This window comes from Haliotis rubra, unplaced genomic scaffold (assembly GCF_003918875.1).
Source record: "Haliotis rubra isolate DU_JTF1 unplaced genomic scaffold, ASM391887v1 Scf180, whole genome shotgun sequence".
Lineage (NCBI taxonomy): Eukaryota > Metazoa > Mollusca > Gastropoda > Lepetellida > Haliotidae > Haliotis > Haliotis rubra.
The window spans coordinates 682479-707770 of NW_025765781.1; the positions used below are offsets into that span (position 1 = coordinate 682479).

The 25292-nt window shown below is 38.0% G+C and overlaps 1 protein-coding gene across 1 annotated transcript in view; it reads left to right on the forward strand.

The window, feature by feature from the left end:
- The window catches only part of LOC124273424, a 61537-nt gene extending 46638 nt beyond the window's left edge, over positions 1-14899 (forward strand). The window contains 4 exon segments of the mRNA XM_046708689.1: positions 195-630; positions 1989-2307; positions 4432-4714; positions 12636-14899. Coding sequence (XP_046564645.1) covers positions 195-630; positions 1989-2307; positions 4432-4714; positions 12636-12809 — 1212 coding nt within the window. The 3' untranslated portion in view covers positions 12810-14899.
- Positions 14900-25292: the final 10393 nt, after the last annotated feature.

Below are 25292 nucleotides of genomic sequence, written 5' to 3' on the forward strand. Positions count from 1 at the left end.
GGTGGTCAGGCTGGCTGACTTGGTTGACACATGTCATCGGTTCCCAATTGCGCAGATCAATCCTCATGCTGTTGATCACTGGATTGTCTGGTCCAGACTCGATTATTTACAGACCGCCACCATATAACTGGAATATTGCTGAGTGTGGCGTAAAACTAAACTCACTCACTCACTCTATGTTGTATCTGATACAGGAGCTACAGTACAACAATCACCCTCACCAGCAGCCGGAGTCCCAGTACGAGGCCCTGGAGGAGAGCACCACTACCACCACGATCGACCCACCCCTAGGGCAGCGCTTCCAAAACTCACCGAAGTTCTCCGCCCCACAGGCGTACGCCCCTGCCTACCGAACCGGCCGAGGTGGCCCTGCTCCCTCTCCTCCCAACATCACCCCTCAGAAACCCCACATGATCCGACAGCAGCAGCCCCTGCCTCCACGCCCCGCCCCCAGGGAAGCACCTGCTCCTCGTCCAGGGTCCGGACCGTCCTCACGTGACCAGGTCGCCAGCCCTCCCCCTCTGTCCAGCGGGTCGGGTCAGTCTGTCGAACAAGGGCCATCGATGAAGAAACCCCTGAGTCCTGACCAGGGCAACAGACCAGGGTCGGGAGGACAGACAAAACCTCCAGGTAGGACGGAATATTCTGGAACCTATGCAGTGCTTGTGAGAAGCTACTTGAAGGCATTAAGCAACACAACACTGCAATATCACGACTGGGGACACCAGAAATGAATTTACACATTGTACCCATATGGGGAATTGAACCTGGGTCTTCAGCATGATGAGCGGACACTTTAACCACTAGACTACCCCCTGCTACCCCCTGTGCTACCCCCTGCTACCCAGACAGCTGGATCAATACTCACAGGATCGGTCACTGAATTGTCTGTTTCTGACTTGATTACCGTATTAACAAAACACCATCATATGACTGTCAGATTGCTGAGTATGGTTTTAAACAAACCAAGAAAACTTTAAGTACTGTTGATATTATTCACTGGTTTGTCTGGTCCAGTCCTAAATGTCTACAGTCCACTATGATATATCTGGAATAATGCTGAATAAAGGTGTAATGATGTGATGAGGCCGCTATAGCATGCATATCCTGATAATATGGTATTTCTATTTCATACGTTCTTCTTATCTCCCGTAGGGAAGGGGTAGCCTCGTGGTTAAAGCGTCCGCTTGTCACGTCGAAGACCTGTGTTCGATTCCCCACATGGGTACAATGTGTGAAGCCCATTCCTGATGTCCCCTGCCGTGATATTGCTAGAATATTGCTAAAAGCGGCGTAAAACTCACTCATCTCCCTTTCTACATGTAAATCACAACCCTGAATCATCTGTTTTCAAATTCAGTCAGGGAAGAAAAAAATATTGCAGGGGAGAAACATATACACTTGGCATTCTAGGCAGACTCAGCTTTTTAGCCAACACCAGGAAATATTAGAGAATCTGCATAAACTGGTTCTTGAACATACCTATTGGAGTTGTAAAATCAATGTTTTGTATTGTCAGCCTTGGATAAGGCTTTAGTAAGTTATTGCTGTATCATTAAACCACTATGGTTGGGTATGGCGTTTAATGAACAGATCATGATTTGATTAAAATATTGACAATCTTTATGGATAACAACTTCTTTTATATCATGATACAGATTGCTGTACTGTTGTCAAGCAGGACCTTGTTATCCTTAAAGGGCCGGTGGGGTAGCCTAGTGGTTAAAGCGTTGGCTCTTGTCACGCCGAAGACCCAGGTTCGAATCTCCACATGGGTGCAATGTGTGAAGCCCATTTCTGGTGTCCCCCGCCCTGATGTTGCTGGAATATTGCTAAAAGCGGCGTAAAACCATACTCAGTCAGTCAGTTATCCATAAAGTTTGACAATATTGTATTTGCTAACCTTGAAATGCCACTCATCGATGTCATGATTTGACTCTATGAAAGTGATAGCAAGCACTGTCTCAGTCTCTGGTACTGATTCACAGGTGTGCTGGAAGGTCGCAAGATCCCTCCGCCACCAATGCTCACTCCTCTTCCAAATGCGCCGAAAGTGCCATCTCAGAGTCGACTTGACAAACTAGAGAAGAAGAAGAAAAAGAAGAAGCGGGATCGAGACAAGGAACGGGAACAAGACACCAAGTCTCCCCCCGAGGTTCAAAACCAGCAGAACCCCCTCGACATCCCCCCACCCAGAGGGTTTGCTGCACCCCTTCACCCCTTCCCCCAGCAACCAGAGAGGGTGAGGTCGGCAGCACCGTCAGCCCCTAGGGCGTCCAAAGGAGTTCCACTACATCACGACTCCAGGTGAGTTTCTGTGTTGTTGTGGAACATGTTATTACCATAGTAACTATGGTGACGAGAGATGTCCGAGCTTGTGTGTTGTTGTGGAACATGTTATTACCATAGTAACTATGGTGACGAGAGATGTCCGAGTTTGTGTGTTGTTGTGGAACATATTATTACCATAGTAACTATGGTGACGAGAGATGTCCGAGCTTGTGTGTTGTTGTGGAACATGTTATTACCATAGTAACTATGGTGACGAGAGATGTCCGAGTTTGTGTGTTGTTGTGGAACATATTATTACCATAGTAACTATGGTGACGAGAGATGTCCGAGTTTGTGTGTTGTTATGTGGAACATATTATTACCATAGTAACTGTGGTAACGAGAGATGTCTGAGTTTGTGTGTTGTTGTGGAACATATTATTACCATAGTAACTATGGTGACGAGAGATGTCCGAGTTTGTGTGTTGTTGTGGAACATATTATTACCATAGTAACTATGGTGACGAGAGATGTCCGAGTTTGTGTGTTGTTGTGGAACATATTATTACCATAGTAACTATGGTAGCGAGAGATGTCGAGTTTGTGTGTGTTGTTGTGGAACATATTATTACCATAGTAACTATGGTGACGAGAGATGTCCGAGTTTGTGTGTTGTTGTGGAACATGTTATTACCATAGTAACTATGGTAACGAGAGATGTCCGAGTTTGTGTGTTGTTGTGGAACATATTATTACCATAGTAACTATGGTAACGAGAGATGTCCGAGTTTGTGTGTTGTTGTGGAACATATTATTACCATAGTAACTATGGTAGCGAGAGATGTCGAGTTTGTGTGTTGTTGTGGAACATATTATTACCATAGTAACTATGGTAGCGAGAGATGTCGAGTTTGTGTGTTGTTGTGGAACATATTATTACCATAGTAACTATGGTAGCGAGAGATGTCCGAGAGTTTGTGTGTTGTTGTGGAACATATTATTACCATAGTAACTATGGTAGCGAGAGATGTCCGAGTTTGTGTGTTGTTGTGGAACATATTATTACCATAGTAACTATGGTAGCGAGAGATGTCCGAGTTTGTGTGTTGTTGTGGAACATATTATTACCATAGTAACTATGGTAGCGAGAGATGTCCGAGTTTGTGTGTTGTTGTGGAACATGTTATTACCATAGTAACTATGGTGACGAGAGATGTCCGAGTTTGTGCGTTGTTGTGGAACATGTTATTACCATAGTAACTATGGTAGCGAGAGATGTCCGAGTTTGTGTGTTGTTGTGGAACATGTTATTACCATAGTAACTATGGTAGCGAGAGATGTCCGAGTTTGTGTGTTGTTGTGGAACATGTTATTACCATAGTAACTATGGTAGCGAGAGATGTCCGAGTTTGTGTGTTGTTGTGGAACATATTATTACCATAGTAACTATGGTAACGAGAGATGTCCGAGTTTGTGTGTTGTTGTGGAACATATTATTACCATAGTAACTATGGTGACGAGAGATGTCCGAGCTTGTGTGTTGTTGTGGAACATGTTATTACCATAGTAACTATGGTGACGAGAGATGTCCGAGTTTGTGTGTTGTTGTGGAACATATTATTACCATAGTAACTATGGTAGCGAGAGATGTCCGAGTTTGTGTGTTGTCGTGGAACATATTATTACCATAGTAACTATGGTAACGAGGAATGTCCGAGTTTGTGCGTTGTTGTGGAGCATATAATTACCATAGTAACTATGGTAACGAGAGATATCTGAGTTTGTGGGTTGTTGTGAAACTTGTTATTACCATAGTAACTATAGTAACGAGAGATATTCCTACCATTGTAACTATGGTAACGTGGAGCTGTACAACGAATGCCAACCAAGCATAGCAACACAAATCAAAATATTCTTTCACATTTTAGGATATACATTCTTAGTTAAAGTAAACTATTCTATCACATATATTCAATTATATGTCTAAACTAGTAAAAAATGAAACTGTTGCAAAACAAACTATTGGATTGTTTAAGTTTGTGAAGAGTTTTTGAGAATATATGTTCTTTCAAAATCTCCGAAAGTAATTTCTGAAAATTGTTTATGGTCTCAACCCTGAAACAATTCTCCTAAATGAGACATATTCACTGGTTACTGCAGGTATAGTGATGAGACAGAAGACAGTAAAGGTGTGGTCATAAATGGTCATGCGATGATGAAGGACAGCCCAGCTCGGTCAGCACGACCTGGTCCCAGACTTCAGCCGATGGAAGAAGAGGAGACACAGTACACTGAAGCAGGGGGAGACAATCCACTGCAGCAGTCTAGTATTCCAGAAGAGGGGCAGGTCGGCCCATTGATTCCTCCCCCTCAAGCCTTCCGTTCAGGGGGAAGATACAGCTCTGCAGCTCAAGGGAGACCACTCTCTCAATCAGTCCCTCAGGTTAGTACTGTTTGTATCCGAAATATCCATGGTGATTCAGAACATAAATTTCAGAAGATAAACTATATCACTTTCCATGCAACTATTTTGTTAAAAGAGGCATGAAATATTAACATTCATGAATATGATGTAAAAATATTATTGAAATAATATGAACAGATACAAGAATCTTTTTGATCATTTCTTTATAAACATGCTATGTGTCATTGCCTTTACTAGGCTCATTTCTGTAGATGCTTTAGCTTACATAGAGTTCAGATACAATGGCACCTGGCTGCTGTATTTCTTATTTCTTGTTAGAGTCTAATGATGAAGGATGGAAAATTTGATGATATGAGTGTTCAGAGATCGTAACATCATTTGATTTTGAACATAAATTGAGTTTGTGTTCTGTTGAAGCTATGACTGCATATTATAATGGATGTGTTGTATGGCATTATCTCCAAAAACTAAATTTGGAAAGTTAGAAAATTTCATGAATCGTAAATGTGATGCAGTGCAAGGACGTCAAGTAACCAGTCTGATGCAACTCAATATGTGCAATGCATGTATTTAGTTTCATAGAAATATGGCACAATATCATCAAATGTTTCTTGTCTAATAATTCATCATCATTGTTCCGATGAGCTAACTAGTGGTGTTTTTTCAGCCGTTTAGTCCCCCCAGTGACGAGGGTGAAAGTGGTAAGCTGTGCTAGGTTGTCTGACGACTCGCATGAAAACTTGCATCGTGTCTGACCATGTCAGACTCTCTCTGTATCTTTCTGGTGGTCAGCTTGGTTAGCCTGACCGACAGCGTCCAGCTCGCATCAAACATACATACCTGTATCACTGACGATTGATCTGGATGTTTATACATAAGATAGGGAATTTGTTTTGCTGTGGTTTCAGAAATATATATCAGCAAAACATTTTTTTGTCTAAAAAGAGATCATTTAAAAAAAAAATATGTGTGCATGTCACGTGTAGGTATATTATCAGATTGTTTTTGTTAATTTTGAAACATACATGTATACAATACACAGTTTTTTATTTCTAATGCTTTGGAAAGACACACTTTCACAATGATATTTGTGGTCACTATGGGTATTTCTTTGGGTAAAATGTTCAGATCTAGCAACTTATTAACCAGTTTACTCCTTCTATTGACTGTAGCATTTTGACCGCTATGTCTGTGTTGAATTGAATGATTTGATAATTGTAGTGCTAAGGATTTTATTGCTTGGTTTACAAATCTCACGACTTAAATAAGGAAAGTTAAAAACACTCTCCTGTTTAAACACTAATAATAAGCATATTGAAGAAACATCTTTATCATTGCTTTTGAGAAGAAATCTTTCCAGTTATAGTAAGAAAGAATATTGACATTTCCTTGAGCAAAATAACACATTATGTGCCAGAAACTAATTCAGATTTTCAGATAAAAACTCTGATGATAAGAAAGGAAAAAAACACAACATTAGTCTTCTCTTGCCAAATCATGTAATTATCAGGTAAACTTAATTTTATCATATAAGGGGCGGTGGGGTAGCCTAGTGGTTAAAGCGTTGGCTCGTCACGCTGAAGACCCGGGTTTGAATCTCCACATGGGTACAATTTGTGAAGCCCATTTCTAGTGTCCCCCACCGTGATGTTGCGGGAATATTGCTTAAAGCGGCGTAAAACCAAATTCAGTCAGTCAGTTTATCATATAAACTTACATCAGACCACAAATACTCATTCATCAGATTTATTTTCAGTCTTTTTTTTCTGTCCACTGCCTCTGTTCATGTATTATGTTTGATGCAGCTGAGGCTGTCTTGTCCTTATGTATCGCATGTATATCAGCTTCCGGACCCGGTCTCCATCAGACCAGCAGAGGGTCTCCGTGTAGTGACAGCAGCGTCTTTGTGTCATGCACTGTCAATCTGTCTGCAGTAAGCTAGTCCCTGTACACTTAAGAGCTGGGAAGAAGTCGGTGAAGTCAAAGGGAGATAATTCTGTGGGTCAAAGGGAGATAATTCTTGGGAAAACTGGACTTTTGATGATGGCCATGTTGTAGCTAGTGCAAGGAAAGGGAAAATTTGATTATGTTGGAATTGTCCTTGAAACATCCTTGAATTATTGATAGATCAGGAATTCAAGGAGACCTCTATTTCTAAATATATCAATTTACGTCTTGTCACTTGCCATTTTAAATTGTTTTTGTTAATGAGTGAAATGAAACTTGTCTTCCTATCTTTAAAATGTCTTTTTGGTCAGTTTAATTTATTCAGCAGGGTGAAGGGTTAAGTATGAGGCAAAAGATTGTAGAATTACCATGGCAGGATCTGCTTGTCATGAACCAGTAATTATGTAGGTTTTGGCAAAGTGAGAACAGTTGAAGAGCTCATGTCTCGATTTGCCTTCCTTATGCCCAAGCTATGCTGTGATACTGAAATATTGTTCAAATTTATCTAATCTTTCATAATACATGTATAACCTTTGAAAGTTGCCCCAAAGCAACCATTTTGGATTAGCCATTTTCATGCAACTTTGTATCTTACAAATACAGCCTCAGGTAGCAAATATACTTTGTATACAAAAAAAATCAGAAATTCACCACGAGTCCACTATTTTGTCACACTTTTGAAGCCAAAGTCTTGCAAAATTATTGATCAAGGAATGTATAACACATTTTTGTTAGCTGACATATGACAGGCTCGGAAAACCATGCACCTTTCATTTTGATTGGATGATCACATGACGAGAGATGTACTGTGATCTTAATGCAGCGTTTTGGGGTATGTTAAATTCCATTTTGGTTGTGACACAGTGTGACGATTAAAATATGATGAAAACTTTTCATTTTTGCCAAGATGGTAGGCATGTTTCCCATTTTGTCATTTGAAGCTTATGCCATCATAAAACTGCCTGTTGCTTAGTGCTGAGGGTATTCAAAATAAGGTCTGGTCGGCTTGGAGTCACTACACTGTGTCTGAGAAGGGTATCCATGTTCAGCTGTGGCATGATATCTCAAGAGGCTAGCGCTATGAAACCCTCAGAAGTTTAGACAACTACAAGCAGCTGCACACATGTGCATACAATGCTCATGCATGCATGTTGCTGGTATGTAAAACGTAACGTTAAACAACATTATTCTACATGATCAATTTCAGTACTGAATAACTGCTCTCAGAATTTCTTAAATCTGTATGGCATAATATTTTTAGGGTCTTTGAGAGAAAATCTCACCATCATTTTATATTTTTTTTTATTTCTTTTTAATCATACACAGCTTATTTCCTAACTAGAAACACCCAATGCAACCAGCTAATATTTTGATATCACTTTGTAGTTTCTGACTGCATAAACATATTCATGTTCGTCTTATCTGTTTTATTTAGAGGTCATTTGAAATTGTTTCATATTTGCACATAAGTGTTGTAGGTTTTTGTGAGGTCACCTGACTGCAAGTCATGTGAGCATTTACCTTGGCTTGTGTGTTTGTCCAGGGTCAGATGTCAGTTGGGGAGGGTCCTGTATAAACTCTTCTCCTTAGAAACCACTGCACCAATGAAACTGAAACTTAACATGCTTGCTCACTAAACCAGTAATTACACCCCAGAATTTCCAAAGGTTCATAGTCATTTTTCAATATGGCCACCAGGACAGCCATATTGAAAACCTAGACTTCTATTAGTCGGCCAATTTTGTTGAGATTGTAATGTAATTTAGGATTTGTTTTGTGGTCGAAGTCAACATGTTTTCTGATATTTTGTGTGCAATATTTAAAATATGCCCCCTGCTTTTGGATCACAATCTTTATTTCACTTGAAAATGCAATATAATAGCCTTCTGTTTTCTTTTTATCTTGAAAACAAATGCATTTATATTTTTTCAAACTTTTATGATGTTTGTTCTTAATTTCAAAGCTTTAACTTTCTTAAAGTAGTTTGCAATTTTAAACTGTTGACCGCATGATCAGGTGAGCTATTGTGCCATGGCACTGTTGTTATTACTTTTTCTCTTTATGCATACAGAGATATCTCAAGTAGATGTGTATTCGTGATGCACACAGCACATGATGTCTCTACATTGTATACATGTATAGTTGTTGGTAGCGTACACATTTAGTTGTCATGGAAACCTAGTGTATGTGTAGCATGTGCTTATACTCCAATACTGGAGAGTGTTAGATTTTGTCTATTGAAATTATGTGCATGTTCATCAAATTTTCACCTACATTACAAACAATGACTGAAAAAGCAGCAGCAGTCATAATTTTTGAGAAGATAGTTACACAAGTATTTTTAAGAACTAGATGCTATTAATTTGTGTTAAGAATATGGATCATGTGTCATGTATGGCACTCTGATTGTCTGTCGATATCAAATTTGTCAACACAAATCAATGAAAGTTAATATCTCAAGATTTGCTTGGGAGTTTTAAACTTTTTTTTGACGAGTGTTGAAAGTGGATGTTAAATAGAATCTCACTGAAATGTCTTTTGATATGAAACATATTGACTTTGTGTTCATATAAGGAAGAGAGTTTTGTGGATGTCAACTTCTTTATTGTGAGGAACACAACGTTTTGGAGTATATCCTTACTCCTTGATCAGGTGAATGAATGCTGTGAGACAGACAGCATATATATGTGAGTGAGTGAGTTTAGTTTTACGCCGCACTCAACAATATTCCAGCTATATGGCGGCGGTCGGTAAATAATCGAGTCTGGACCAGACAATCCAGTGATCAACAGCATGAGCATTGATCTGCGCGATTGGGAACCGATGACATGCGTCAACCAAGTCAGCGAGCCTGACCACCCGATCTCGTTAGTCACCTCTTACGACCAGCATGGGTTACTGAAGATCAATATTCTAACCCGGACCTTCATGGGTACATATATATATATGTACATGTAAGAACAACAACAGTAATAAGACAACAAAGATGCAGTCTAAACAATGGAAATCATCAGTTAACTCGCGTTAATGTGTGATTGACAAATGACGAATGGAAGCCAACACTTAACAGTTAATTAGCGCTGAATAAAGTAAGGATATACTCCAAAACATGGTGTTCCTCATTATGAAGAAGTTGAAATCCATAAAATTCTCTTCCTTACGTGCATCACTTCTTAATGCCATTTAAAGGCTTGGTGTTCATATATTTAAAACCGGCACACGCTCAGTGAAGTTCTCTATAATTAGGCTCTTGTGGACAGAAATATGATATTTTTCGTTAGTGAGAGGACATTGGGATGACAAATCCAAATAATTGTTTATTAGTTTATATCAGTTTACATCACTATCTATATGGCCATATGGCTGAATCTTTGATTTAACCAGATGCAAACTGAAAACAATCAAATCATAGCAGTGTCATTGTGTGTTGTGAAAAGGTTTTAATCTGGATTGTCTAAATAAGGCTTGTCTGTTTATTGTTTGTGTAACTTCGGCACCAATGGATCCTGAGAATGGCTTCCTGGTATTGAGGGTCTCCTTTATTTTCAGAAATTTACCAACCTGTGTGTGTTTTTGTTCATCTTTGTATACAGTGTGCATCCCATTTCCATTTCTGGATCTGCCTGTTGATAGCTTCAGCGTTCAGTGTAACATTGCATATAAAATGGTGGTTGGTTGTGCAACTAATGATAACCTGCTTCAGACGATCCTTCCTCACTGACTGTTACTATAGCAACATGAAAGGAAGTGGTGCTCAATGTGACATTTATTCAAACTAACCATTCTTTAATATCCAGAAATGGACATTGGAGGAGTGCTATGTGGTTGTTAGAGTCCCAGTGAATGTGTTGTCCTGTGGAGATTGCTGCCCTCATTACTTCATGTCAAGGTGAAGGGGTGGCCCATTGGTCTGTGGTTTTAGGCTCTTTGCTCGCAACAGGATCCGATAATCATGGGTTTGAATCCGGAATTGGACTCGAGTTTGACCCAGGCAGCTAATGGGATCAGGTGGTCAGACTTGCTGACTTGGTTAACACATGTTATTGTATCCCAATTGGGTGGGGTAGCCTAGTGGTTAAAGCGTTCGCTCATCAGGCCGAAGACCCGGGTTCGAATCCCCACATGGGTACAATGTGTGAAGCCCATTTCTGGTGTCCCCGCCGTGATGTTGCTGGAATATTGCTAAAAGCGGCTTACTCACTCACTCACTCACTCACTCACAGTATCCCAATTGCCTAGATGGAAGCTCATGCTGTTGATCACTGAATTGTCTGGTCCAGACTCGATTATTTAGCTGGAATATTGCTGAGTCGCGGTGTAAAACTAAACTCACTCACTCATTTAACTGTGAACGTGTTTTGTATGAAGTCCTTTGATAATATTTCATCTCATCAATGGAGACACTTAGATGTGTCTGTTGACAGAAACTTAGCAATATAATTACAAATTGAGTTTTCTATCACATGGCACTGTTGCTCTGTGGGTGATTGTTATCATCAGGGTTTGATTGTCAGATCAGGTGTGGCAAAATACGAATTGTAATCTGGGAAAGGTTACTGCTAAGAGGGCTTTTCTAAGTTGGATAACTTGTGCCCAATCCTTTTCTTGAATGAATAAAATATGTTTAAAACAAAAAAACTGCTATGTGACAGGTAAAGTCTGACAGTTCAAAAACAGGGTAACTCACTCACTCACTAACTACTGACAGAGGGAATGTACTTGTTTGTACGTGGTTCACAGATCTGCAGATGTAAATTTCTCTCATTCCTTTTCTAAAACATTTCAGAATTTGAATCAAACTCTAAGACTTGTTCAAGTAACATTCTTCTTCCATGTGTGTTTTGTTTTGTTTTGCAAAAATGAGATTCAGATTTTGTTCATACCTTAGACACAAAAACACTGAAACACGCTTTTACCCATTGTTCATTGTTGTGATTTATTCGTAATATTGCTAGCTGTAACATTAAACAATATCCACTCAGTCTCTTCTGGGGGTAGTGATGTTGATACTTAGTGTTTTCTAAGGTAGCAGGGGGGTAGCCTAATGGTTAAAGCGTTGGCTCGTCATGCCGAAGACCCGGGTTCGAATCCCCACATGGGTACAATGTGTGAAGCCCATTCCTGGTGTCCCTTCCGTGATGTTGCTGGAATATTGCTAAAAGTGGCGTAAAACCAAACTCAGTCAGTCAGTCTAAGGTAGCATGACATAAAAGGGCAAATGTTGGGAAGTGTTATATTAATTGTAAATATCTCTATGTACATAGATATGTTTTATCGCCTTGTGTTCTGTAGTGACTGGACAGGTATTCAGCTGGATGTTAGGGAAAACATTACAATATGGCTGGACTGTGTATGTCAATATGTATTGAACTGGGAACAAATAAGATTGGAATTAGCTTGTGTAGGCCTTGTTCTATAAAGCGATCTTAGTGCTTTGACTGTCTATATGACCTGTAGGTACTGGAGCTCATTTGAACATCATAAGTCTGTGTTAACAAATGGTTTGTTAGTAAAACATCTAATCTAGGTTAAGATGCAGTGAGAGGATCATAAGATCATGCGTCTGTGTTAAGGAATTGAAGTTAGTAAAACTATCTAGTCTAGGTTAACATGCAGTGATAAGATCATAGGATCATACGTCTGTGTTAAGATATGGGTGTAAGTAAGACTATCACAAGTGTATGTTAAGGTATGGTAGTTAGTTAAACTATCATAAGTCTATGCTAAGATTGGGTTACTGAGTATATTATTAATCTATGTTGAGATGGCATCAGTGAACATTAAGTCTGTGTTAAGATGAAGTTAGTGAGTGAGCATATCAGTCTATGTTGAGATACAGGTGATAAGAAATCTATCTATTGACTGTGTTTATGTAATGGAGTTAGTGACAATAATGTAGCACTAAGATCACCTTGACAAACAAGGCTGCGGCAGATGATGTGCCAGTGTGCTGTTTCACATACGCTGATTATTTGGTCATGTTTGTTTCCAGGACGGCCACAGTTCAGCTCGGATGATGCCTACCAGTGCTAAACCACCATTGCCGATCAGAGGGAGAAGTAGTGCCGGCGTATCCGGGCGGACTTCTCGCAACTCCAACACACGTAGTTCCGTATCCCGCCGCACTCCACGACCTCCGACCTCAAGATCAGATTCAAACAGTTAAAAACGATATATGCGCTGATATTCTCTTCAGATTATGGAGGTCACAGACTGTCCAAAATTATATATGAATGCTAACAGGACCTTGTCATAACCATTATGTTAAAACTTGAATATTTTGGTCGACCATAGATTGAAAATACTTCATCAGAAAACCTCAAGGATCAAAGGATCTCCTGAAGTTAATGCCTTGTTTGGGGTCATGATGGGGTGTAGCATGTCTTTGTGTTTCAACAGAATATGACTTGGCTTTGAAGCATTCTTAGTTACATGACCAAGAATTGATTGTTTGTGGGGAAGTATTCCACAAATATTGTTCAGTATCTGTTTTTATTTATTTATTTGTTTGTTATGCATGAACACCTCATCATTGACAAATATTAAAAGTATTTGTCAGGGAAGTATCATTTTAATCTACTGTGGAAACTTGTTGTCTGGAAACAAGCAGGAGTATTGAACATGTACTTGTTTGGGCATATAAGTTCAGCCCAGAAAGGCACAAAAATTTGATAACATGACTTGAGAATTGGTGCATTCGGCAATAATAGGTCACTATGCTGTTTTTCAATACAGAAGATTTGTGAATATTTCAATCAATAACAAAATATTGAAAGGCTGATGATATATCGACTATCAACGGTAGCTGCTATCGACTATCCACTGTAGAAGTCGACTATCTTCTGTTGATATGGACTGTCCTCTGTAGATATTGACTATCTGCTGTTGATGATATTAACTAACCTCCATAGATAGCGACTCTCCACAGTAGATAGCAACTATCCACAGTAGATAGCGACTATATGGTGTTAATGATATCGACTATCCTCCGTAGATAGCGACTATCCACTGTAGATAGCGACTATATGGTGTTGTTGATATCGACTATCCACTGTAGGTATCGACAATTCACTAATGATGATATCGACTATCTGCTGTAGATATCGACTATCCGCTGTTTATGGTACATGTATTGACATTCCACTGTAAATGATAATGAGTATCAGTGGCAGATGATAGCAACTATCCATTGTAGATTATAAGGACTATCAACAGTAGATGACAGTATTTCCTGGAGTGGGGTTGTGTGGGTTCAGAGGGAAATCAAACGATGCCATCCGTCCATTTTCTCATGTGATATAGAGTTGTTGTAACAACCAGGTATTGAATATTGTGTATATAACCTCTACATTTTGTATACATAGTTTTGCATACAGGTTATATATGTACTACATTTACGTAAGTCTCTACCTGTTTACTTGGATTCCGTCCATTCGTTGTTTGTTTATTGTTTTCGCTTACAGCTGATGTCATTAAGTACATGTAGTCACTGCTTGTTGATTTTATTGTAACGCATACGTGACAAGACAGGATAATTTGGGCCCTCTTTCGGCCAGTGTCAGTGTTTAAAGTTTTGAAAACTGATTATTGCTATGAAGACAACATGTTCAAATGTCTGCTACCTGCTTATATCATTCCTGCAGTTCCCATGCTGGTCGTAAATGGCGACAAACGGGATCAGGTGGTCAGTTTTGCTGACTTGGTTGACACATGTCATCGGTTCCCAACTGCGCAGATCGATGCTCATGCTGTTGATCACTGGATTGTCTGGTCCAGACTTCGATTATTTACAGACCGCCGCCATATAGCTTGAATATTGCTGAGTGCGGCGTAAAAGTAAACTCACTCACTTTCCTGCTGTTTCATGAGGTTTAACCTGGTCAAGGTCAAATATTGCTAAAATTGGGGAAAGCTTGATTTCCGAATTTGTGAAATCTACGTACGACCAATACTCTGATGCAGGATGTTTTTTTAACATTTAATGAGGAAACAGCTTGTGTCAGACTTTCTCATGTTGAACTAACAAAATGCTCCCTGACAATTTTTAAATTCAGCCTTTATTTTGGCCTGAACTTTGCATTCACTGTCATTGAGTTTCAGTTGTTGAACAAATACAGTTTAATTCTCATAGGAAAATGTGAGTACTTTCATAAGGCCAGTCCAGTTTTATTTCTTGTTTTACTGATTTCTGTCCTCAGAAAACCTAAAGGCAGGAGGAAATAACAAAAAAAAAATAATTACCAGTCAAAGTAATATTCCTTTGAAATACTAAAAGTATTTTACTTTTGGCAATTTATGAAGTGTATATGGGAAAAAAAACAATAAAAAGAATTATGTAAGTTTACATTTTTAAGGAATAAAAGCATTAGAATTTTATTTTTTGAGCGGGCAAAATTCGTTTTTAATTTTTTTTCTTATTCTTGAAAATGTACGGCAGGCAGATCAGTAAAACAAGAAATAAAATTGGTCTGTCCTAACTATTTTAAAGATTTCTCCATTTTTAAATGATGTATGTCCCATGGTCCAAAGAGGGCTCTTATCCTGCCTCGTCCTTTGACATATTGATGTCTCATAGATGCTGGATTATTTTTAATTATTTATTTTCATGCAAATTGATGGCTTCCTGACAAATGTATAGACATTATATTTTCAGTGTTTTTGTATCAGATGATGATAGTTTTTTATGAAAGAGAAATGACTGATTATTAAAGGTTTGATTTGAAGTCTCTCATAACAGGTAATCATTTGGTCAGATTGTTTATTAGTTTTGTGGATTTGGGACCCATTTAAATCATCAGATTGAAAAAATACATGTAGAAAATTTCCATTTTCAGACATTTTTGATATTTTTTCTCACACATAATTGTGTTTATAAATTTGGAAATTAGATTCTTGAGATGCATGTTAAGTAATCTTTGACAGTAAATGAGTGTTTGTTTTAAACATTTTACATATTTCAGAGGAACAAACCACAGGTTTCCATTTAGACTTTTTCCCAGTTCCTTTTCAAAGTTTGCAGATACATAAACCAAATTTACAACAAAGATTCTAGTCCAGTGGTAACAGTTGTTGCTTGTTACACTAGAAATGAGTTCTATTCTCAAATGATTGCTATGTGTAAGGCTCTTTTTGTAATAAAAAGAAGTTGTTATCCATAAAGTTTGTTCTGTATTCTTGAAATCAGACTTAAACCATCACTGATGCTACACACTGCACTCGGCACTGGTAGAAGTCCACAAAGCATGAAATTAACCTTTTTACACCAGCACAATTGTTTGAACATCTAAAAATTAAGCTTCAGAAGAAATTTAATGCTATTGCTTTGACCTTTTGTGTATGCCAGCTGAGCATGTAGGTAATACTTGTGACAGGTATTGGTAAAGTTGCTTCTATATGTTTATTTTACACTTAGTGAATTAGATAAATCACAATTATCGGTAAATTCTCATTGTGTCAAGTTTTAGTTATATTAGAAACTGTTTAGGAAACTCTGACCACACACAGAAGCACTTGTGTTGAAAATTTAACACATCCTAGAGATATGTAATGACATTTGGGACAAATTCAGAAGAATATAGTTGGTCTTCAAGCACCAAAGGTTGTCCATCATGAACATCTGGGAAAGAATTGGTTTCAAGCACTAATTCCTGTCCCTCCTGTCTCTCAAAATAGCTTGTCCGTCATGAAGATCTGGAATAGGACTGGTCTTCGAGAACCAATGCTTATCAGTCCTGAAGATCAGGGTAAAATTGGTCTTCAGAGAACCAAAGCTTGTCCATCATGAAGATATGGTATAAATTGGTCCTCAAGGACCAATCCTAGAATTGGTCTTGAGATGATGATTTGTCTAAGATCACATAAAAATATTAATGGTATTCACTCAATACACAGCCTTATATTCAATCTCACCAGTTAAAAATGATTAGTTTTTAAAATCATTTCCATAATTTTTCATCAATTTCTTTGAGTGACCATGAGTTTTTTAAACTTTCCTAGTAAACCGTAAATTGACTTCCACTTCATCAGTTGCAATGTCTACTCTCTACTTTCAACCTGTGCCTTATCGATAATGTTTAGCCAGAATGTTTTTAAAAATTTTCAAACCTGGTAGTTCAGGGATGTAAGAAAAAATTCAAGTTGTACATTTTTAAACTTCTCCTATCTCACGATGTGCACTTCTCTCTCTTGCTTCGACGCTGAGTGGAACGAATGAGAACTTTTGCTGTAAGCCTCTCTTGTCCATACGCCCGTGTTCCCCAGGCTCTCCTTATAGGACAGGTCCCTAGTCCCAGGCTAAGCGTGCAGCATGTTCCCCTGTCTACCCACGTGACTACCTCAGAGTGATCATTCTTCTTCTTGTCGCACCACTGTGTGGACGTATTGTGAGAGTTCTCAGCTTTCCTTACAAGTTAACATGAGAAATATATCATGGGTAGTTGACCCTAAGTAGCGTAATGTTGCGTACACTGTAACAATATTTACTTCCTCGGATCCCACTCGTCATGTGTGGGTTGTATTGACCTGTGTTCCTGGAGCAAACGTTGTCGGGAATGTGCTCCCGTATCAAGGACGTTTTTTGAGCATATAGACATGCTTGCTCCCGTTGGCTGGCAGACAGAACTCGTTAACTTCAACAGTTGATCACCCGACAAACCCCCGCTTTCAACGACCAGTATTAACTGCTTGTCGTCCGGAGATGCCCATGTTGGACGGTGATGATTTTATTGGTGCATCATCAGATGTCTACTCATCGTTCCGCCTCATCAAACCGCTCTGTGTTGCCAGCTGACTCACACAGCCGATCTACATCGTCAAATCGCCGAACCGATTCACCACACCGAATCGGTTAGCCATCCAACTGTGGGATAAGTGCAACTCTTGAGATAGGATAAGTTTAAACATTTGAAAATTTTAATATAAATTGTATATTTATGTACTTATCCTATCTCACAAGATGGATGCCCACCCAGCCTCCCCTCTACTCAGATTACGACAGTTACGTATAACTGTCATTGGCTCCAAGAAGAGAATGATCACTCTGAGGTAGTCACGTGGGTAGACAGGGGAATGTGCTGCACACTTAGCCTGGGACTAGGGACCTGTCCTATAAGAAGACCAGCCTTGGGAATATTGGCGTATGGACAAGAGAGGCCTACAGGAAAAGTTCTCATTCGTTCCACTCAGCGTTGAAGCAAGAGAGAGAAGTGCAAATCGTGAGATAGGATAAGTATATAAATATACAATTTATATTAAAATTTTCAAATTGTTTTCTCATAAAATGAACCTATTTGTGTGATAGGTAAGTCTAAGTGACTTTGTAACCAAAATATTCACATGTGTTAGAACACTGGATGCTATTGCCATGGAAACAGGCAGCCATGTTGTTCTATGTGGAACTCCTAATAAAGAGTATACCGAAAGAAAATGACAATGTTTTTCAATCTTCAATTGCTGTAGATGTGATATTGTAAATGATTCAGTATTTTTTTATTTCCCTCCTAGTCTGTCTGCCATAAGTCTGTGATAGATATTTTACATTTTTTATTGGAATGACAGATGTTTGTGGTTTACAAACATTGTACAAACACTTGTGTGATGTGTGATTTTCTTTGATAAGATGTTGTCAGTCTATGCATGCCAAGAAAATGACATATTAATGACATGTATTTTTACAGTGCTTGTGCTTGTATCAAGAAATACTCTGAACTGTATATTTTGCATCATAAATGTTCATAGAAGGAAATCAGGGAAGGCGATGTATAAAATGGCAAAGGTCACATTTGTTAAAAATATGTTCATCAGAATGTGTTAAAGTTGAAAATTGTTTGACTGACTGTTTCACAAGAGGTCGTAATCAGAATGACTCTCATCGTAAGGAATATGTGCTTAGTCCAAATGTGGATATGAAATACATTGGTTCAAAGTTTCAGACACTTAAAGAAAATTTTGAGGTAAGACATTAATTTAGTGCCACTTGAAACTGGAATGTCCAGTTATACAAATACCCGGTCAATCAGTCCAACATTTATTCTGTGATCTGTTCCTGGCAATGTTCTACACGGTCAATCAGTCCAACATTTATTCTGTGATCTGTTCCTGGCAATGTTCTACCCGGTCAATCAGTCCAACATTTATTCTGTGATCTGTTCCTGGCTATGTTCTCCAGTCCATCTGAGAGAACTTGAGTTCTTGTGTTTGCCGAAGTTATGTTTCTAGGTTTTGCCAGCATCATATTCGTACTCACTACTGGCAAACAAGGATAAGTTGAGCACCAACCTGACAGTTGACCCGTATCAGCATGTATGGTGCTGCCCACTGGCGCTAGTCGTTGTTAGCGATGGGGACCCAGGTTGTCCATGATTAAGTGTAGTGCGATGGATGAAGCACAGGCGCAAGGCATGTGCAGCTGCGCGCGTAATAAATTTCATCTCCATGCAATGCACGTGCACTATCCTACATCTGCTCTACCTTTCACAAACGAAATGTGTTTGCTCAGTGCCATGCACTGCCTACTTCTCGCGTCACACCGAAGACCCGGGTTCGATTCCCCACATGGGTACAGTGTGTGAAGCACATTTTTGGTGTTCCTGCCCTGATATTGCTGGAATATTGCTTAAAGCGGCGTAAAACTAAACTCTCTCACTCCTTGTGCGGTATTGTGTCCCTAGGGCATGCCTGAATCCTATGGATGGAGTTCGAGCCCCAGTTCACCCAGATTTTCTGTCTAGGTCTCTCAGCACCATAAACCTGTGCGTGAGTTTTACCAAAGTAGAAAATATCGGAGACATACATCATTTTGGGCTTTCTGAAGCTGACACACCATGTATAACTGGAATACAGTTCCAAGTGGCCTTGCTTGCTGTAAAAGAAATAGACATACAAATCTACAACTCACACCGCATCCGACTATTTGGGCACGTAACTCATTATGCTTATCTCCCCCCACAAATCATTGCAGGAGTTGTAAATCAGTGAAAAAAGTTATATATCATATATGCATTTTGTTTCATCTCTTAACTATAAATGAGAAATTGATATCAGCTTTAATAATTAGTAGTTTCATATATCAGTTCACACAAATCAGTCATATTGTATTTATTGATATTTATCTATATTTATTTTCTCAGAAGTTTGTTTATTAAAGGTGTATAGTGATCCTGTAACCCAAGGCTTAACCTATTTTTCTACTACAGGTTCTAGGGTTAGTTAGATTGAGTTTAAAACACAACCCTTTAATAAGAAGCTAAGTTCATGAGCTGAAAGTCAAGGTTTGATGTCAAGTGATCTAATGTAGGTATATGGAGACAAGTTAGCAGTATTTAGTTGTGAAACAAGGTAAGTGTATTTTATGATTTGTAAACTTTTAAAAATAGGTATATTTATTTCATCAACCTACCTTAAGTGAATGAACAAGCATGCCACGGTCCTGTTTTTCAAAGTCATAATATGACTGGCTATGAGATATCCATGGTTTAACAATGATTCTCCTGTTAAGACTGGATCAATGCAATTGCTATGTCAGATGCTAGGAAGTCTAGCAAAGGCCTTTTCATGATATTCAACATAGTTCTATTTTTGTAGAGTGGGAAATTAGTTTTAAAAATTCCAGTTCAGGTTTTTTAAAAAGTACTGATATTTTTAAGGTCGTTGCTTAGGACTTGCAGGAGATTGGAACCACAAAACTAGAGGTGGACATACATTGGACACCAGGTGTCTAATGGATCAATACAACCCTTGTACATTCCCTTTGTAGCACAGTCACCTCATGGCAGCCCAGTGATGGTCTCCGGAATAAACATTATACATAGATTTGGCAATGTATGTTGTTTCTTAAAGAAGTGCAGTGTTCCAGTAACTGATTTGTGCACCATTGCACGCAATATGGCCAAATGGGAGACGCATTGATGGCTGCAGGCATACAACCTCACCCAAGGTGAACACACGACAGTTGCAGGCATACAACCTCACCCAAGGTGAACACACAACAGTTGCAGGCATACAACCTCACTCAAGGTGGAAACGTGACAGTTGCAGGCATACAACCTCACTCAAGGTGAACACACGACAGTTGCAGGCATACAACCTCACTCAAGGTGAACACACGACAGTTGCAGGCATACAACCTCACCCAAGGTGAACACACGACAGTTGCAGGCATACAACCTCACCCAAGGTGAACACACGACAGTTGCAGGCATACAACCTCACCCAAGGTGAACACACGACAGTTGCAGGCATTCAACCTCACTCAAGGTGGACACACTTGACTTCGGGAGGCGTGCATCCTTGCCCAAAGTGGACATACATTCACTGTGGGAGGCATGCATCCTTGCCCAAGGTGGACACACTTGACTGCGGGAGGCGTGCATCCTTGCCCAAAGTGGACATACATTCACTGCGGGAGGCATGCATCCTTGCCCAAGGTGGACACACTTGACTGTGGGAGGCATGAAAGCATCATAATTCACGTCCATATTTCCTTGTTCAGCAGGACACTGACAACAAACTCATCTGAATGATTTCGACAACCATCATAGAGATAAATTTTATTTCAGTTTATTCAGTTACAGAAACTAAGTCAATTATACAAATCATCACATAACAATGAAACTAAAACAATCACAGGAAAAAACAATTAATTACATATACATTATAACTTAACAATTAAGTACATAAAATAAAGCTCTGATAATAATTTTGCTCAGAATAAACACAGACTACTCTGTTTCAGTAATAGTGAAGCAATTAAGTAGATATAGTGGGTAAGGATATATATGAAATTGATAGTAATCTACAAGGATATATTTCTATACTTTTAACTAATAATCTCCGCTGATTTTAGGCCATTAACAATGTCAGTAATCTGACAACTAGAACCACAATATTAAGCATAAATAATATTCCTTCAAATATTTATGATGTATGTTCTATAGCTTCTGATTAAAGGTGATAAGCTTCTGCTCCTATCAACATTACACCCAATTTTATATTATTAATTGAAGATGGAATGCTGACACAAATAATCACACAGATTTAATCTTATCAACATTACACCCAATTTTATATTATTAATTGAAGATGGAATGCTGACACAAATAATCACACAGATTTAATCTTATCAACGAATGACCTTCCCAGTAACTTGAGAACAGTATCTAAATATTATTTCCCCTAAATACCTACTGTGTAGTTCTACAAAGTCTGTAGCAAAGGGAATGTTTCTCTGACTTTCTCCCCGACACGTTAATATTACTCCCAAGACACACAGACATCAGGTCCACAGACACTCATGCACACATCGCCAGGCTAGATATAAACGAAAAAAAATCTTTTCAATAATAGTTACCTAAAAAAGTTACTGAGTTCCACAAAAAGTTGGTTTACAAACTATAAGCCCAAGATTCAAATCAGTTGATCTGAATTCCATAGTATTTTGTTGTTGATGAATGAAACACAACTTTTAAACCTTTTTATCTTGGCTAAACATAGAGTTTCTTGATGGTAACAGTATCTGAAGGCGCCGTCATCTCCCAAGTTATCCAAAACTATATGCATCAAAATCATCTACATGTGTCATATGGGCTGGATTACTCACTGTGGTACCCTTCTGTGTGATAAGCTTGAAGATAGTAGTGATTTTGCCCTGTCTACAACTTTATATTTTAATGTTTTATTTGTAAGAAGGTTGTACATGGATTGTCCATTGTGTACATTTCATAACATCACCTTCAGAATATAAAGGAATCGTGGTAAATAACAAATCAAACACAAAACTCTACAAATTACTTAACTACATTTTCATGAACATTCTGTCAAAACATTTTTGTTTTTCAGTTTAGTGTAATCCAATAATTTAAAAAGATATTTCCTGTAGAATATTGGGCAAAATGGCTAACAAGAACATCCTGTAAGATGCTTGATGAACCTGTGAATAAAAGACCTTGAGATCACATTGACTTTCATATGTAAACTGTCTTTTGAAAAAAATGAACCAATGATGTATCTTGATGGAAAGAGCCAATCAACAGCCATGTTTCATGTTGTGCAGAATGTGCTGCCAACCTGTTGGTTTAAGGGGTCACTGCCTGTCTTGGGTGTAACATAGGGTACAGCATTCACATCTTGTCAATAAATTATTTGTTGTCATTCAGGGTAAACTACTATGAGCTTGTCTTGAACATGTCCTATTTAACTGTCTCCTACAATTGTTACCCTGTCATCTCAATCACTTTGTCTGAGAAACCGGGCCCATCTTAAATATGTCCCTGACCTTATGATAAACAAATAAATAAATGAAATAAACAATGATCATAATAATAAAACAGAAGTAGTCAGAGAATTAAAAATAAATACTAACATTTTTAAAGATAAATAAATAAAAAAATAAATAAATAAATAAAAAATAAAAATTAAAAAATTAATAAAAAAAATAATTTGTCTGATGTTACTAATGCAGAGGGTCCTGAAAACAAGCAGAATTATGCATTTTTAAAAGCTAACAATAAAACAAATCAAATTATATTATTTATCATGGGAAACATACTCTATCAACAAAATGGGATCAACAAAACAAAGTGAAAATATTCAGTTGCGTATTGCACTAACATCAGCACGGCTTCAACAAACCTATTGCCAGCTCGGCACTGACCATCCCTACCTGACCATCGAGCAGAAATTAGTCCTGCTGATACTGGTATGTTTTTAATTCTACTTTTCGGACATGATGAGTTATGTCAAGAGATGTTTCCCAGAGTAACAATGTCAAATATTTGTTGTCTATTATTTAAAATACAGTTTCAAAATTTACATATGTTTTCCTCAATATCTTTTCACATTTGTTAAATATTCCAAATTGTGAGAAAACATTTGATGGACAAATGCAAATAAACACTTTCCACTTAAGTGTCCAGAAAATATTTCCACTTTAAAATACTTGCCTCACACACAGCAATAACAGTAAATATCTGACAAAAGTATAAAGTTGTCGTACAAGATGGTATAATAATTTGTGTGAGTTTCTGAATGGTCAGTCACTTGGTCAGGTTGCCTGATGGCGATAGGTCAGTTGTGCTGGAACACTACAATGAAGCATAACAAGCTTACTGACGTCATACATCAACAAAACATGGATACTTTAACAGATAGTAAAATATATCTATGTGATATACATTTGATCAGCAGACTCTGGGACCTTGGTCAGTTAGACACAAACTCTAGATGTCTAGTCTTCAATAGTCCTCACAGGAAGTTCAAGAACATTTTTGTCAAATGACTTTAGTTACCATTAACTAGTCACATGACAAAACTGGATGTTCTTGGCGTTCCACTCGGTAATATGTTACATGTACCACCTATATTCAATACTCAGCCACACACAAGAAGATTAAAAGATGACAATCTTACTTTTTACATCAGGTGCCAAGTCACTGATAATTGGTTTGTTCAAATATGATCACAATTTTAACCTGGACAGTTTTTATAATCCATAATAGCTGAACATACAGTCCTGGGCCTTGATTTATGAAGCTCTCTTGGTGCTAAGATAGTCGTAAGTGATGTGCATTAACATTAACTTACGACTATCTTAGCTCTACGAGAACTTCAAAATCTAGGCCCTGTAATCAATACAGAAAAATCAAAACTGATTTCAATAGATGCATGCATCTTGTGCATCAATACACTATGCATGAATACACATAATTGATTCATGCAGTTATTTCAGAACCTTGATCAGGAAGTCCTTTTTACAAAAACATCATAGTTGACTATGGTAACAACGAACTCAAATGGCCAATTACTGTTCATTATATCTGTAAATTGTTCCAATTTCAAGTAAAATACACATCAGGGGACACCAGAAATGGGCTTCACACATTGTACCCATGTGGGGATTCGGCTAGGCATGATGAAGATTATCAAAATACAATTTTATTGTTTTTAAATAGAAATAATTGCCCTAGGGCAGTTATTCAGTTATGCTCATAAAACACTTCCAACAACACATAACTTTCCCAAGTGGTTTAAACATGATTAGCCTTATTATGAATCATATTGCAGATGTGTTAACAAGTAATAAACTCTTAACTCACTATCTAGCATATATGAATCAACTCACAACTAGCAAAATGACTCACAGGACTCCTTTCATACATCCTTTCTAGCATTATGAATCACACACACATTATAATTAGTTTCATCAGCTCAAGATTACCTTGAACACAGCAGCTGTCTAACATCACACACAGACAACTCGGCTGTACCACAAGCTTCCAGAATACAGACTAATTCAGAAACACTCATACACAAATTTCAGTTTTCACATTTTCATTATTTACACAATTATAATATTTTATTATTTCCACACTAATTAGTTACACAAATATAATATTTTATTGTTTCCACAATAATCAGATACACAAATATTATACTGTAGTTTTTCAATATTAATCTTTATCATTTAAAAATTCACAACAATTGTATTCTGTTACTTCTACATTAAGTCCTTTTCTTTTTGAATTTCTGACAACCAAAAAGTTAAATATGTTGATTGACAGAAATTAGGGATTATTTTTATAAATAACTGAACAAGACTTTCGTATCTAAGGAAATTTACCTCTTATCAACTGTGACAAGTGTGTTTATCATACAC